The sequence below is a fragment of the Opisthorchis viverrini genome, assembly GCF_000715545.1.
Source record: "Opisthorchis viverrini unplaced genomic scaffold opera_v5_24, whole genome shotgun sequence".
Taxonomy (NCBI): domain Eukaryota; kingdom Metazoa; phylum Platyhelminthes; class Trematoda; order Opisthorchiida; family Opisthorchiidae; genus Opisthorchis; species Opisthorchis viverrini.
The window spans coordinates 1,417,220-1,433,987 of record NW_008751680.1 but is presented as its reverse complement, the minus strand read 5'-3'; the positions used below and the strand labels follow the sequence as shown (position 1 = coordinate 1,433,987).

General features: G+C 40.6%; 2 protein-coding genes across 2 annotated transcripts in view; both read left to right on the top strand.

Annotated features, from left to right (window-relative positions):
* Positions 1 to 2,759: 2,759 nt before the first annotated feature.
* Positions 2,760 to 8,910, top strand: T265_12922 (hypothetical protein; the record flags this gene model as incomplete). The annotated part of the gene is made up of 5 exons (XM_009166290.1): positions 2,760 to 3,005; positions 6,519 to 6,637; positions 8,454 to 8,544; positions 8,625 to 8,738; positions 8,841 to 8,910. Coding segments are annotated over 5 exons (639 nt in total), but the record flags the coding sequence as incomplete, so codon positions are not given.
* A 2,627-nt stretch (positions 8,911 to 11,537) lies between these two features.
* Positions 11,538 to 16,768, top strand: part of T265_02092 (hypothetical protein) — a gene marked incomplete at both ends in the record, with an annotated part of 7,679 nt that continues 2,448 nt past the window's right edge. The window contains 2 exons of the mRNA XM_009166251.1: positions 11,538 to 11,720; positions 16,377 to 16,733. Of these exons, the coding sequence (XP_009164515.1) occupies positions 11,538 to 11,720; positions 16,377 to 16,733 (540 nt within the window). The remainder of the gene's footprint in view (positions 11,721 to 16,376; positions 16,734 to 16,768) is intronic.

The following is a 16,768-nucleotide window of genomic DNA, read 5'->3' as shown; positions in this document are numbered from 1 at the left end:
CAGAAGAATAGTCCTGTGACCGTCATCTATCTTAGATTGGGCAGAATACACTTTCTGATGGAGTACGTGTAGTGTGGGTATGAATAGCCAACGGCCTAGAGTGAATCCGACTTTTGCATTTCATTCGTTTTCAGTAATCACTTGGGCCATGTTGAGTTGTGTGGAAAACTCCAGAAGGAGCTTTATCAACAAATGCGATACTACGAATACATTATTCGAACAATAAAATTGCACAAACCTCAATTCTCACCGGCTTCTACCCACCGGTTTAGGAAGAGCTAATTCCAAACGGGATCCCAAAGTTCATACCAACTCAAGGTAAGCTGGCCACAATATGGCAAGACGTGCGATGACAAGGTCAAAGAGCAGTTTTTGTTCAGTACACAACAAGGAAGGTGGTACAGACGGACAACGGGAACAACAAAACGAGAGCTCTTTTGTACACAATTAGAACAAAAGAAAAGCGCCAACAGATATCGGGCCGCAATACATTGCGAATAACCTGAAACTCCGAGATTTCAGGCGTTAAATACTCAAAGATGAACTGGCAAACTGGAGGCTTAGTGACATCCCCTGGAGCCATCACTCATGCAGAAATCATTTTTCGACATCCAAGTAGCAATTTATGCTTGCATAAGCAATTGAGCGTGGCAAGGTTGGCAAGGTGTTTTAAATCTTCACGTAATATGGACAGCATGATAAAACAGCCCTTCTAAAATTGCGGTCAAGACGGCAGATTTAAGTGTATGTGAATGATACAGGTCTCCAAATAAATATCATCTCACTAATAAGACCCGGTCCACTCCTTTGGGATGGTTTCTACAGGAGCGTAGACGATCTTATTCCTCTTTTCATACGAATTGCCAGAGATCATATGTAGCCATGCAAACCACATTTTTTCAATCATCAAAATATCTCACTTAATATCATTAATTCACTTGTGTTAAACATGGTCTTAAAGGCAACTTTACTCTTTGGGTCTGGGTTTCTAATGTTTTCGAGGTGAACATGAAAGTGTCTGGTTCAAATATTTGATCAAATCAAACTCCGCACGTCTGTATGAAAGTTCGAGACTCCTCTTCCATCCTTATGATAGTTAAAGCTTGCCGGGCATTTGAACGACTGAAGAGTCCTTTATTATTTTCATTTTCTGTTGCAACCGAAAGCTAACTGATATTTACTGAATTGAGAAAACGTATGCAGTTCCCAGCAAGTGAACATCATCCGGCACAGCGTAAAGTGTTTGTCTTTCCACACCTTCCATAGCTTTTCCGTTCTATCTGATCACTGGATTGAAATCAGCCCCGTTTAAGATCACATTTTAAATCTGACATGCAACATCCTTATACAAAAATTTCCACTCCCGCGTTATTTTTGCAGTTCCTTTATTTCAGTACTTTCGTTTGTGAGTATAAAATGACTCTCCGACTTTACATTCGATATCCACTCTAGATCCTTCCAGAATGGATTGGAGTTCGAAAAGGACTTAGTAGCTAGGCGGTGGAAACATAGGGCGGCAATTATCTAGATTAGGCGCGGGCACCATAAACATGCCAACTGGAATCAAAAACTACTCTTCTATCATAAGTCACCTTCCCCTTTAATGTTATTCTAATTACCATCGTAATTTTCGCTATCATAGACAGTGAAAACAACGGCATCGACAGAAAAAAAACAAAATTATGTCTTTAAAGGCTTTTGGACTGCAGATCCAAGCTGACCCCAGCAATAGTGGCATGTTCTGAGATTGTTGATGTCATAAGTTGAAAAGGAGTGGGGCAAGTAGAAAAGCCGTGCACTGGATAGATTCTCGCACAATATGGCTTGCCAACAGATAAAGAGCCCGTGATTGATTTCCTCGAATAACGAATAAGCAGGACGATCGTACTAGATCGGTTCGCGTAAATTCGCTATCGAACAACTTCATTTATTATTTAGAAATTAGTAGAGCTGGTGGGACCACCGAAAAAAATGTCACTTCAAGTTCTTCTTCTATGTTATTTGAATATCTGCTGCGAGGGATAACATCAGCCTCAAGCGTGTTCCGTCCTGGCAAGACCCATATATTTATACACGGAAGCTTCTCGGTATTTAAATTTTAATTTCTTAGAGATCCTTACGCACCTAACTGGACACTCCAATTTTGTCGATCGTAATATTAAGGTTGATCGATATGGATTTAACATATTCTAAGAGGTACACCATTGCTGGCGTTTTATTTTTGATGCTAGCGAGCTATTTAAGAATTTCATCAAACCAACCTGGAAACTTTATCCTAACTTCTTGTAAAAAGTAAGATGTCTGGTTAATAGAGACAGAGACAGAGACAGCCATTGAGGATAATTTAGTTGATAAAATTGAAAAGAGTAGATCGGATGTTCTGGGGGTGCTCAGGTTGCTTCCAGGTGAAAGAAATAATTGTTCATGTGAACTTCCGTCAAGGTTAAATACCAAGGATTACGCAGTCTTCGAAGCAGTTGAAAGTCACAATGCAGAAACAGTTAGTTCATTGTCGCTTGTTTTTGTTTGGTTCTGCCACGTCTATGAGTTACTCTATGGTGAGAACCAAGTTGTTTCCTTGCAAGCGAGGGACGAGAAAATGCACGGTCTCTTAAGTGTAGGTACAAAACACTGACAATCTGTGAACGCAACTTACCGGGACAAACACAATTGTTATTGGCGATGGCTGTCTTAATGCATAACTTGATTTAGTTTATGAATTAGGTAGACAAACTAACTGCACACAATGTACTACGTGGATGGCAGAAAGCATAAAAACCTGGTCATTTACGTTTGTTGTTTGGAAAATGATCTCAAAAGATATTCTTCGCATTTTTGCTATGGCTGATTTTCCTACCTTACTGTTCTGCATCACATCTAGCCTTGGCCAAAACGAAAAACGTCTAACTCAGCAGCAGTTTGAGCAATACCATAACATGTACCGGAAAATGTTGGTTGAAGGTTCCGTCCCAGATCAATCCAAAGCAAAATATATGCCCAATTTGGTAAGTATGCCAAATATTTTCCCATTAGTTATGTTCTGGTCACCGAAGTGAACTACATTGGTATCTTTCGTACATTTACATAAATTGTTAGGCAAATATAGATTTCCTGCAAGAACGCTGGAGAAGTCCGACTTGAGTATTTATGAAAGCTCTAATAGATCAAACGGATGCACGGCACAGAGAAACTACCGTAAAAAGTACAAACTTATTTACGCCCAAAGACACACTCCGAGACTAAAAACGCCGGATTTGTTCGATTTCACGTCTAAATCCTTTTACTCGTGATTGGCATACAGCAGAGATTTGTGAAGACATGACCATGAGGGTCAGACACGCCCACAGGTACGGTGCAGCGGAGAAAAAAACACAATATGTAGCTGTGGTATTTTCAAAACGGAATGAAATAATTCTTCAATAACGAAGTGGCACAATTCTTGTTGTCCACCCAGCTACTGCTAGCAGGATTTCCGAAAAATCGGTGGACTGAAGTTTCTTCCTTGATTGAAAAAGACGACCGCCATCACTTGATAAAATTTCGTGCATCCGTTGTAGTCATGAGAAAGAAGAAGGCAGCGAACAAAGCTTGTTTTCTGTGATTGTTCATCTCGGCTAATACATCACAAATTTATATGGTAGCAGAAATCACGTGAAGGTTAAGATCGGGGCTCCAGCTGGCCTCTGAAACATCTCGTCCCACAAGTCTGTCTGACATTGACTCACTTACTTTGACTCCGTGACCCATTGATCTACCCCTCACCCAACCCCCCTTCCTTTGACTTCTATTTCTCTAAAATGTATGTAGCCCCGATCTTAACCTTTTCCACGTGATTTCTGCTACCATATAAATTTGTGATGTATTAGCCGAGATGAACAATCACAGAAAACAAGCTTTGTTCGCTGCCTTCTTCTTTCTCATGACTACAACGGATGCACGAAATTTTATCAAGTGATGGCGGTCGTCTTTTTCAATCAAGGAAGAAACTTCAGTCCACCGATTTTTCGGAAATCCTGCTAGCAGTAGCTGGGTGGACAACAAGAATTGTGCCACTTCGTTATTGAAGAATTATTTCATTCCGTTTTGAAAATACCACAGCTACATATTGTGTTTTTTTCTCCGCTGCACCGTACCTGTGGGCGTGTCTGACCCTCATGGTCATGTCTTCACAAATCTCTGCTGTATGCCAATCACGAGTAAAAGGATTTAGACGTGAAATCGAACAAATCCGGCGTTTTTAGTCTCGGAGTGTGTCTTTGGGCGTAAATAAGTTTGTACTTTTTACGGTAGTTTCTCTGTGCAATGTATGAATGATTCAATCAGAGGTTTACTATATCAGCAGCAAAGAAGTTTATCCTTTACCTGGAAACATTCACTTTCGGCGACTTCTGACATATTCATTCGTGGGAATCCTATTAGGTGAAGTGTAAGAGATTAAAAAGCCTCCATATAACCGGTCACAAGGTGGATTTATTAGTTTATGATTGAACGTGGTCAAACACGAACAAAATTTCTTGAAAAAATTAAAGTTTTCAAGTCATTTGGAAAAAAAGTCTTCACTGTGTGTCTTCACAGTGTATTTCAAGTTTAATTGAATGGACGCACATAAACTACACAAGTTTCTTTTAGTAAACAACATGTGAAAATTACAATTGTTTGATTATCTTTGGTGATACAAAAACCCCCAAACGAATAATCAACAACCTGACATTTTTTTACTCGAAGGAAAACCATTCGTTTATCATCTCATAATGTCCTCATCTAAGACCAGGGGATATCTAGCTGGCTTACCATCCAGACCATGGTTTTTACCGAGTGACCGAGCTTGGCATACATGTGAGGTTTTGTAGCAATGGTAGAGCTAGGCCAATTGCCTTCAAACCCACGTTCCGGTCATTTGTTTTATTAAACACAAGCCACGGTATCACCCTAAAGTGGCGAAATTTTACCTGCCGAGCCAGATTAAAACAGACAGTTCATGTTTCTTGAATTATGGTGATGAAGTAAACAAAAACTATACAAACCGAATGACTGAAAAAACTACCTTGGAGGACTTCCGACTATTCTCCTTCACCTGTGGAAAGATGAAAAAAATTAGTACAGGGTCTTTTTATGTTGAAATAAAACTTTTTTGCGTCACGTTGATGCCACTTGGATTGTGTAAATTAGTTTTGTGCTGGAGAGTTTGATCCACCGATTTAAATTATTATTTTCATAATCGACCGTTCTTGCCCAAGTACTTGGTCAAATTTGGCTGCATTTACCATATCAATCGCTTTTGCCAATATGTAATTTACCTGACTGCATCTCCGAAGGTCCAAAGCAATCTTGTAATTCTAATAAACGCATACTTTTGAACTACAGTCCTTGCAGTACACCAGGTGCTTTGAAAGAATGCTGTAATCCGACTCACAGCATGCTCTTTAAAACCAAACGTCAACTATAGTGTTTCACCTTCAAGACATTTTATCATAGGTCAGGAAGTCAGAGCTTGACAGACCAATTCCATGATCCTCAAGGGCGGAGTATGGGCTGGCTCTCTCCTTAACGGGCTCCAAGATGTCTGTAGGCATCCTACCAAAAAAGCGCTAAGGTAACATAGCTTTCTTTTATCTGGTTCAACAATCCATTCAAACCACATGAGAGTGGCAAATGAAGACCGATATGACGAGCATCCAGCATATGGCCATATGCGTTTATGCAAGTTGATATCTTCATAAAATCAATGTTATGTAGATTTCAAGTTAGCACGCACAATGAACGACAAGCTATCAGGGGATTTTTGAATTATAACAATGAATTAATGAATATTTGCCTAGACCGCTCAAGGTTTCTAAAATGACCTCCACGTGCAGGTTTTTGAGACTGTTCTCTATTTAAGGTGATTGTCTGCTGTTGTTCAGAAGACTAGAGCAAAATAGTGTTACGTCAGCTAACTCTGGTGGGTTCACTTAGCCTTACCCGATTTCCGTGAATTCGGATGGATGTCAATAGAATAAGGCATTAAATGCACCCGAAAGTTCATTGAATTCGGCATGAACAAAAAGCATTATCGTTATTTATTTGAAGAATTGCACACTTTCCTGGAGTTCTTCCAAAGGAACATAATCCTAGTTTGAAAGCGCGTAAGCGAACGTGCCGTGAACGGCTCATTATGGTCAACCTTTAATAATGAAATTGGTTGTAACATTATTAAGGCTTTAAAATGATCGTCCCGGGGGTTGCGTCAGATTTTCGTTAGGTAACCATGCGAATTTCTAGCAGTGTGCTTCTGGAGATATCGATGTACATGCGCAAGCACACACATTGCCCAAAGACAGATAGGAATTTCTGCTTCCATTATTTCAACTAAAATGGTCTCGCGATAAACCGAAGCACACTTCAGATGGTGGGAAAATGTCTTTCACGGAACCAGTAAACCATTCCAAGTACGTACTTTTCTACGCTTTTGGGTTATTTTCACTCCTTTCACAAGTACATCCTGTTCATTATTAATAAACATTATTAATTCTGGACAGATTTCTGACGGGCGACTGGTCAAAGACGCCAGAAATTGGGCAACAAGATGTGTGTTCAAGCATGACGACAGCTCAAAGGATGGTGAAAATCTAGCAGCCTCAAGCAGTCTTTCTGTGAAGTAAGTCGAATGACTCGGAATGCTATGAAAGTTGTTAGATCCACAGTGTATAATGATGCACGCTGCACTTCTTGCCGTTAGCTTACTTTAAATGAGTTTGAAAATATAATGTGTGGATGAATAATTAGTACAAACCTTGTGCACTTGGCTAACAGGCGAAGATTGACAAAAAGCGGACGAGAGCACAGGAACAATTCCATCAACGTTGGGAATAGTTTTGCGATGGTCTGCATCCTAAACCTAGTACTTTGTGGTATAATCTTTGAAAGTTGAATAGATTTTCTGTGGTCACGTGTGCATACCGTTATCCATTACTGTGAGTAATCTTTGTTTACACTATGAAGCTCAGTCCTTTTGGTCAACTGGTAAATGAGTTGGAGACTTTTGGTTTCCTCAGGAATAGGTCCTTACTTTGGTGTCAAGTATTCAAAACATGCGCAGAGAAATTCGAAAGTCCGTCTTGGAAAATTGTTTGCTAAACGCACTACAAATAAGGCCTTCGCCCTCTTATTCAATTGCTTGTAACCGCTTTGTTTGTGTTCCAGGATAAACAACCTTGCAGCATGATGGGTCCTTTTTTCTGCCGCGGACCCATCGAACGCAATGTTTATATTCATATTGGAGTGTGGTGCCCAAATCTGATATCGCATGACACCAGCCGTCTTTTTCGCTGCGATCAACAGACGGCACCCTTGTTCTCTGTCCTAACGCTTTGTGGCGTAGACAACATTTAGGTGCGCTAAGCTGACAACTAAACTAGTTTTCGTTTGTAATGTTGTCAAAAATGACTAATCTGCCATGGTTATTTCAGGTGGAAACCATTTGCATATAAGCATCTAGTGCAATTTATTCTCAACAAGAATGCATGTATTCACTAAAACCAATATGTTTCAAACCTTTGGCCACAATTTCTGGCGAGATCTTGATAAGCTCTGAGTACCCATGTTTATTTTCCCTCACTAGATATCCCTTTTTCTGGCTTTAGATAATTCGTCCTTTGCAGTGGTGCAGCAGAGCCCCTTTACCTCCGTTTAGAAGCAAAACCTAGTAGTGTGTAAACTCACAGCTAATTTAAATATTTATTATTTGATGTAATTGTACTAAAATCCGCTATTTTTGGGGCAAACTATTCCAGCTCACAAAATGTGAACTCACACTAAAGTTTATGCGCTGTGGCAATACAACCTGATGTAGTCGGTTAGGTGGTTGCTGAAAATAATTATCTTGGAAATACGCCTCACTAAATGCTATTTGTTGTATGAGTGTTAGTTGTTCACATATCTTATCAGCAGCTCGTTTGCGGCTGAGACTACTACCGTGTTCGGAACTGCCTGGGGTTTCGTGAGCTGCGAACTGCTGGCGTTTCTCAGTAAGGATAAGAAAGCTGTACATTACTTTTGGGCTTCTCAATATCGATTGCTCCGCCTTCATGAGACAATTTCAATTGTAAATTTCCAGAACTTGTGACACCACTAACGAAATACGATGCGTTCTTTCGCCACCAGATCTCATCATGACAACAGAACGAAGAGCTATAGCCAAATTTCACAGCGGTAGAGCGGGCGAAAAAATGTTTTAAGTTGATGAAAATTCGGGCAAACAAAACAATCACAAAGAAACTTGGATAGGTATCCCACAGAAGCAACTGTAAATAATCGTAGTCTAAAAGTTCCGTAGAGGAGCTTTGTTTGGCCTTAATTTTGCATTCTTTAGGAAGTTGTGCAACTGGATTTTTCCCAAACACATTATTTTTATTCCTTTAGTCTGCCAGCTCTCGACTAATTTGTTTTCCCTTCTATTCTCCATCTTTGTCAAGTCCAGTGACGCTATGGTTTGAAGAACACAAGTTATACAAGTTTGGGAAGGTAACCGACAAAAATGTTCAGGAAACTGGTCACTATACTCAGGTAAGCCGAATGTTTGAAACTTTCAATATTTTACGGTACCACGAAACGGGTTTTTCCTTCATACTGCGTATCTTCTTCAGCTTGTTTGGGAAAAAACAACGCACCTGGGATGCCATCAACAATTGTGCAAACCTCTGAAAGATGGAACAGGAAATAAAATTGGAACGATGTACTTTCTGTCGATACTCCCCAAGGTAAACTTATAAATATTTTTGTGTATCTTTGAGGTTTTTGCACATAAAGAACTCCGTTAGCTGTGCAAATGAGCCATAACTTTTTCTACCTTTAATTCATAGCGGAAACTATCTGGATCAAGAACCGTATCAAAGGGCGTGACGATCTTGTCCACGGTGGCCTTGGCAATTTGACATTGTGTGCAATTTTACCCTCGGGTTTGCTGACCAAGGAAAGTAAATTACATAGTAATAACTGGGGAGAAAGCCTGATGTCTACAAAATACATTTTTTAGCAACATTTGTGAATATATTGGTATGGTGCACCACTCTTCCCCGCCTAAAAACCGCATTCATTTATTATGTACATAATATTGTTCTTCAGGATGAATGGCGAATATTTACAATAAATGGTTATTTGATACGAAAGGCAAGTGCCTAAGATATTCTCCCGACACCAGATTCTAACCAGACGTTGACAAGCGACGAAGTATTGGGTACGTCCTTTTACCCTTGTTGGACAGTTAACTCATTACGGCGTTTCAGTGCGGTTTTCACAGAGGTTAGCAAACGTACAGCAACTAAGTTATAAATTAATCTTATAACGCATCAGATGTCCCGAAGCTGAGAACTTGGTAAGCCGAGCCGAAAAACACATTTCTCCCTAGTGTAGAAAAGTGATTCATCGGAGTTTAGCACCATTCCAGCAACTAAGTGGATTGAGGATATAAGCCTTCTTTATAGTGCTCTTACTAGTCTCTCTATTGTTTTATCGACTTGAATTTAATTAGCATTATATGTATGGACGTGCAGGACTTGAGGAATTCTCATTCACACTACGGGTCTTTGGAGAATGCTCCACTTGTCCTCGAGAAACTAATCCAAGCAGTCCAAAAAACAGGAAAAACTCTGGACAAAATAGATCCACTTTCACTGGTGTCTCCGCTGTTTTGCACAATGAGAAAAGGTTTGTGTAATTGCTAGCCCTCTATTACGTTTCTAACCAAATGGAAGAAAATTTGATTCTGGATGCGTCTTTAACTGTTGATCAATTTCGTTCATTCTCGATCGTCAGCCTCGTGGGAACGCGACATTCAAGTTCTCACTCAGGTTTGGAATGTGAACATATATCCATTTGAATTCAAGTGTCAGCCGTCCTTGACTTGTTAATCTTTCCCGAAACGTATGCTATCCAAACTTCATTCTTGAAACTATGGTCAATTTTTGAACGCTTGTGCTTAAAGAAGTGAGAAAAACGGAGGTATTTTTGTATTCACAAAGCCTTTTCAGTCATGAAGCTAAGAATGTATTTTTGGGTTATAAACTGAGCCAGATGTGTCTGAAATAATACTCTGTAGCAAGGCATTGAAAACAGAATCTTAAGCATTGTGAAAAAAAGCCCGCACGTCTACCTGTGGAACACAACGCACAACGATGTGATTCGGAAGCACCCAGTATGTCTATAACCTTTGCTATTTTCACGCGTTACAACTCGCACTTCGACAAGCCAATGAAATAACAATCCGACTACGTCTGGTGCTGCTCGCTACTTCAGGCTCTGCTGTGCCAGATTCTGAGAGTTACCGAAAATACTGACTATAATGGGCAATGCTTGGGCCCATGTCAGCAACTTACTGCGCAAATGAAACCCAACAAAAAAGAGAAAGCAGCCAAGGTATCAGTCTTTTTGCTGAATAAACAGCACCGGTAAAAATCTTTAGCGTTTTATATCGGCACTAAACTTGAGAGACTATCGATGAGACAGACTTTCATTCATCTCCACCCAATCACAATGAATCAGCGTGAAACTTTCTTGTAATGGCGCAAATTTTGTCACTTTTTAAGCAATCCCTAGTTTCAAAGCAAACAAGAACACTAGAATAAGGATTCCACGTTATCACGCAGTGCACGTTCAGTGGAGCAGACAACAGACAGTGAAATACAGCTGCGTTTGGAAATTTGTTGAATCAAATATATAGGACAACTTGACAAACTACAACTTATCTATTCATCCTATATTGCAATATTTTATATTCAAATTGAAAGAAAGGAGCAAACTCTCAGCGACATATTTTCAGCTACATAAATATCCAGTTCTGTGTATCAAAGTATCAAAGGGTAGATCAAGTGGTTCGGATTGGTTTAAGCTACAATTGCGATGCAACAAAAAATTTTTTTGAAATGGCGGACATGGTGTCGTTAATCAACCTGAAAAGGCGTATACAGAAATAAACGACAGCAAGTTAACAGATCCAAGGTGAACATGAGGCAAATGTTTATTCCGGCGAAACTGAACTTCAATTTGTCACCGTCGAATGTATCTTCGTGCTGCGCCTCGTGTCAACACATGTCGCAAGTAAAACAAAAGTAGGGTTTATTCGTCTGAACAATGAGAAGTTATGGAAGCACCTTCATGAATCTTAAAAAAAATGCAATTTTTTAGATGTGAACCTTTGAGACATCCATTCGTAGATGCTAAGAAACTTGTAATTATGTCGTGGGATATATGTCATCAACAGGAGAAAAATTAGACGCCAGACAAATTTGTCTGTCACACCAAAACCTGGAAGGGAAACAATGAAGGACTTAAGCACTCCCATTCTCCCTTTGTTAACATTCACATGTACGACTACTGCATATAACTGTGCGCTTTGGTGCAAAACAAAGAACAGTTGTCAAAAAAAGCTCGGTGACTAACAAGAAGGGGTTTTTGGCGCCTCTGCTATCAATGTACAAGCAAGCACGCGGAGGACGTTGAGCAGACATGAGAAGTATAAAAATAGGATGCGTGAGTAGTTTGGCTGTATAAGCATAAACAGCATGTTCACTGTTTATGCTATTGTTAAGTTCAGTATAATACTAGTTGACATGGTTTCGACTCAACACCATGGTTTAGAAACTCTAAGTCCGGAGAAATTTAGGGATCTACACAATGCCTTCCGGAAAATGATACTTAACGGTTCGGTTCCCAACCAACCGAAGGCCAAGGCAATGCCAGATTTGGTAAGTACACATACAAAATGATGAGTATCCTAATATACTAATCCGGTTTAAGTACAGTGTCCCGGTGTTTCCTTTTCTGCACGTCTCATTTTACATTTCAAGCGCTTACATTTTTCCATTTTGTAAAAGATGCCTGAAAGTACGACCAAATTCTGTCCAATTTCTACTAGGATTTAAATAACCAAAACTTAGTACGTTCAGTGAATATTGTTGTAAACGGAGTAAGAAATCGGCACGATAACTGGCACCTTACTGCCATTCCACTTTTGTATACTACCTTTGGCATTCTGGCCACCTTGAACTCCCTTTATAGGCATTTAAACAAATCTACGGAAGTTTCGTCTACGAAGATCACCACTTAACACTCGGTTGGCCAGAAAATTAAATTTTGCAATGTTCATGACGGTAAAGTACGAGCATAAATAGAATGGGCTGGAATCGCTTGCTCACTGGCCCTGAGAAGCATCATCTCAGGTCAGGTGTTCAGTTTTACATTGGCAACGGAGTGGTACGACTGACACGTTACTCACCTAGTCACCTGAGCCACGGTAATTCATACAGCCGGCAAGTCAGACAACTTTCCGTCACCAGGCTTTATTCTATCTGTAAATTCGAGGGTCTCCTCTATGCAGCCGAGGGAAAACGCAAGCATTTCATTCAATTGGTATCCGTATCACGTTATGTTGTCAGGCCTCCAGGTCTATAGCTTTTGTGGCGAGGCCCTATTGGTTTGAACCGGTGAATTAGAGTATCTGCAAATAGTCCGTGTGTTACGAAGTACAAGTGCACGTGGCTAGACGGTAGAACAGTGGTCAGATTTGATGCCACTGGTCGCAGTAGAGCTCATGTTTTGTAAACAAATTCAGGGGGTGATTTGCGTGATTAATGCATGAGACATTTAGCCACAAAAATAGGAAAGCAAACTCGGAGGAAAATCATTGGCATTGCACATTGATAAATATTTTAATCCAAATATCGATTACAGCGAAAAATGCCGACGTATTTCTTCTGGTATCAGTTCATCAAAACCAAGTAGAAGCCCAATTTTACGCACCATTAATCGCTTAACACAAATCTTTGTGCGATTTTAGACGATCAGAAAGCACCTTCAGTCTCATACGTACAAATTTTACAGCCAGAAAATCCCAAATGCTATTGGTTTTGCTGGATTCTGTTGTATTGAATTGGTCTGTCACTGTCCTTCAGAGTCAGAGAGGTGACTGTGGAAAGACAGGTTATCATGGACACCTATAACATTATTCGTGATTTCGTTCGGCAACCTTGGTGTTTGCGTTCCAAGCATAGGCACTCCACTCAAGCTATATTACGAATGAGGGACTGAAGCGGCTGTACTTCGACTAGCCACTGTATGTTTTGTTGGTATCACGCCATCCGTTGGCACTTAAGGAAATAGAGCGGCGTTCTCTCCATAATTTACTGCTGAAGTTGATTAGCTGCATACGATTCACAAATTACTCTTGCTATTGCTGCTTAATTTTCGCAATTCTTGTTTCTGCTGAAATGACTCAAACAGGCATTTATGGTAACGCTGTTATGGCTCATTTTGCACGAGGAAGGAGAATAAGAATACCAACTGTGTTATTAAAAGCTGTTGGCAAAATAACCGACGGCTGTTGAGCTCAATTAAACCAACCGAGACCTAACTAAATTGACTGATGAAACTATCGTTAAGTTGAAAAACAGGAGTGCGTAATTTAACTGATTGTTTATTTCCTTTGTTTTGTTCGTACTTGGCTGAGTGAGCAACACAGTTTTTACTGGTTATTCCTTGTCCAAATGTCAAGATGTAATGAAATTTCTGCGGGTATACTGTGTTGTCTGTATTACAAACCCCTGCAACATACAATACAACCCACGCAAATGAGTAGTTTCAGTTGAACGATTCCTTGAACTTCTGACGTGGCTGCATTAGATAAGAATTGTTGAATAACTTAGCCGACTACACCGACCGAGTAATTTCATTCCAATTGTCCGATGGCCTAAGGTTACATACCCACACCAAAAAAGAGAACGAAGCCTATCCTATAATAAACGCAGGTTTCAAATGCTGAGCTGAGCTCTAACTTTGGACTACTGACAGTTCGCCCGATCAACAAACTGGGGCGGGGCCCAGTGGTCCGTACCAGAGATTTTGAGAAATTGGAGAGGCCATTGCTGCTGAGATTCTACAGAGGCTGTTTCAGATAATCCGCAAAGCAGGCCCTACAACGCATGTAACTGAGCGGGTCAAAGAGGAAATTTGAAGTTTCATATGAGATAAAGATGAACACCTAGATAATTGAGCAGAATATTTTCAACAGTATTTTAGTTTTCCGTTGTTCACTGTGTCTGTAGGTTTCACTGAACCCACTCGATTTGAGCTGTGGTCTATGATACCTTCTTCAGAGATGGAGGGAATTCCTTGTGCTTCCATTTGACTGGGTTTTTATTAAATATTTTGTGGCAGGAAAGTGTTTCGGAGAATTAATGCAAAATATGTAACCGGCGCATTTGCTGTAAGCACGGAGATATAAGTCCCATGCATGTCGTGATTGGCCAATGACTACCATTCTATTGCGCTTTTTGTCTTCGACTGTAAGACGCATTCCTGAATGAATATCTACAAAGCGGGCTCGCTGATCATATCGTACTTGAGCGACGCCCTTTAGACTGCTGATTGGTGGTTTTCTTTCGCTTTGAACAAGCCTTCATACCTGTAAGTAAATTGTTTCTAAATATTCTTAGAGAGACGGAAATGCCCTCGGAGTTTGTAGACATTCTTCGTGCCATTTAGTTCCATGTCTTTTATCGGACTGAAGTGTAAAGTGAACAGTCTGTAAGCTACCTGACAATTGGGACTTTTTATTAGAATATTGCTCTCATTTATTGTTCATTTTTTTCATCGGATACGCACATCCATGTACAATGAATCTAGCTGTCAGATTCACGCTTAAACAAAAAATAATAGAATTAAATCTTTTGATGGAAATTTTTTGTTGTCATCGTTCTTTGTTCGCGAAAATTAATTTGAACTGAACATCGGAGGAGGTCTTGTGTTTCGGACTGCGTTCTGTACCTTAAAAGTGTAGGGTATAACTCCGGTCAATTTGTACATATCTGGGACTGAAAAATGAAGAGCCTGAGATTTTTTACTGGTTCATATACCTTTGCCATTGCATAAGCCTTGATTGTACTGAAACAATTAAATTTAACACGAGTAACGTTTGCCATACATACGTCACATACGGTGTCAGAAGAAAGTTTCTCTGAAGCCAAATGGCCGCGTGACTGTAGAAGCTGTTTTACCATGTTTGAGATATGCGGGATGGCTTCCCCGATTCGAGGACCTCAGATGACTTCAAATGTTTGATTACCAAAACCTCCTTAGCAGGGTATATGTAGGCCAGCTGCAGTGATTACGGAACAAAGTGCTGCGTAAGCACTTTGATAATGGACCAGATTCGTTAGAACAGTAGATTAAATTTGGCGGGTTGTAGTGGTTGAGGCGAGTACCATGCTTAGTTGAACATCGTCTGTTGAAGAACGCTTTGCTTTTGTTCCCATCGATGGTTGCAAGGGAGCGGATCAAGGCATGGAGGCCAGAAATTCAAGTTTATATGGTCTAACTACGTGCTGTGGGATCTTTGCACCTTCCTGGGTGGGCCCCACATGGCCATGCTTTCAGGCAGTCGGAAACAATACAGGACACAGAACGCAACAAATCTCACTGGTGCAAATACTGTTGACTAATCTGACTCTCCGGCTAGAAATCTACTGTCCCTGTGCGCTGAACTTGTGTCGGGTGAGGTTTCCAAAGAAAGTCGGGCCAGCCCTGTTGTTGGTGACTTAATTCGACATGATGCTTGGAAGTGTCTAGTTCAAAATTAAAAATTGTAGGCGCGTTTTTTTTATTGTTTGAGGATACAGTGGTTCTTCGAATAAGTTCCCAACCATCCGTCTTCTTTATACTTTTCAATAAAGTATTGTTGCTTCATGGTTATATGGCAGTTAAGCTTCCGTCTCTGTTACTGGTCTGTTGTTCTCACTGATAGTAATGCGAAAAGTTCCTTCTGGTTGCCCGCATCACTCATGTGCGTACGTACAAGGCCACCAAATACTCCAATTCCTACAAATGTGTGGGGTGAAAACAGACTAACAATAAAATTGAGAGCAGTCCCAACCTGTTAGGTGACCGCTTTGTTGGCTAAGGTACGCTAATTTATCCCGAGACACCCATCCAAAACCCCTAGTAATCAAGTGTCACTGGGTAGTAAACCAGTATGCCAAAAACATGAGAAGGTGTACAGCGGCTGGCTGGTCGGTTTAGGTTTGCTTAAACTCAAGAATAGGCCATGTCCAAACAATTGATGCCACCATTTATTCGCTGCCATTTCAGTGATGCACCAGGCGATCTGAGCACGTGGTCTAAATTAGGTGGCTGCCTATCTGTTCACTATACTTGGCAATTTACTTGCAAACATTTTGCGACCAATCGAGGGAACAGTTTTCACACCACATAACACTATGTACCTGCACTGGCATGTTTCAGGTGAGAGAGCTGCTCGAAGACTAGCGTACTGATTTAATGCTTCATTCCATCTTTACACATGTTGGAAAGAAATCTGAATTATCAATATTAACAAAGTATCACTCAAGTTTCGAACATTTCGTAACCTGATGCGAGATCAAGAACCAAAGTTGACCCCGGTTGTAACGAGACTGTTGGCGTCAATTGTGCTTCGTCGCCTCACGGTGGCTCGTGAGATGCTGACTCGAGAGCAGCAAGCGGGATTCCGGCCTGGTAGGGGTTGTGTTGACCAAATCTTCACACTGCGTCAGGTGCTAGAACAACGCCATACGTATAAGCGACCCACGATTCTAGTATTCCTGGATTTCCGAGGCGCATTCGACTCGGTTGATCGGTCTGTTCTTATCGAGACGCTTGCCCACCAAGGAATGCCCCAGAAGTTTGTAAACATAATACGTTCTTTGTATTCTCAGACTTCCGGACGTGTAAGAGTGTACGGAGAGCTCTCCAAAAGCTTCCG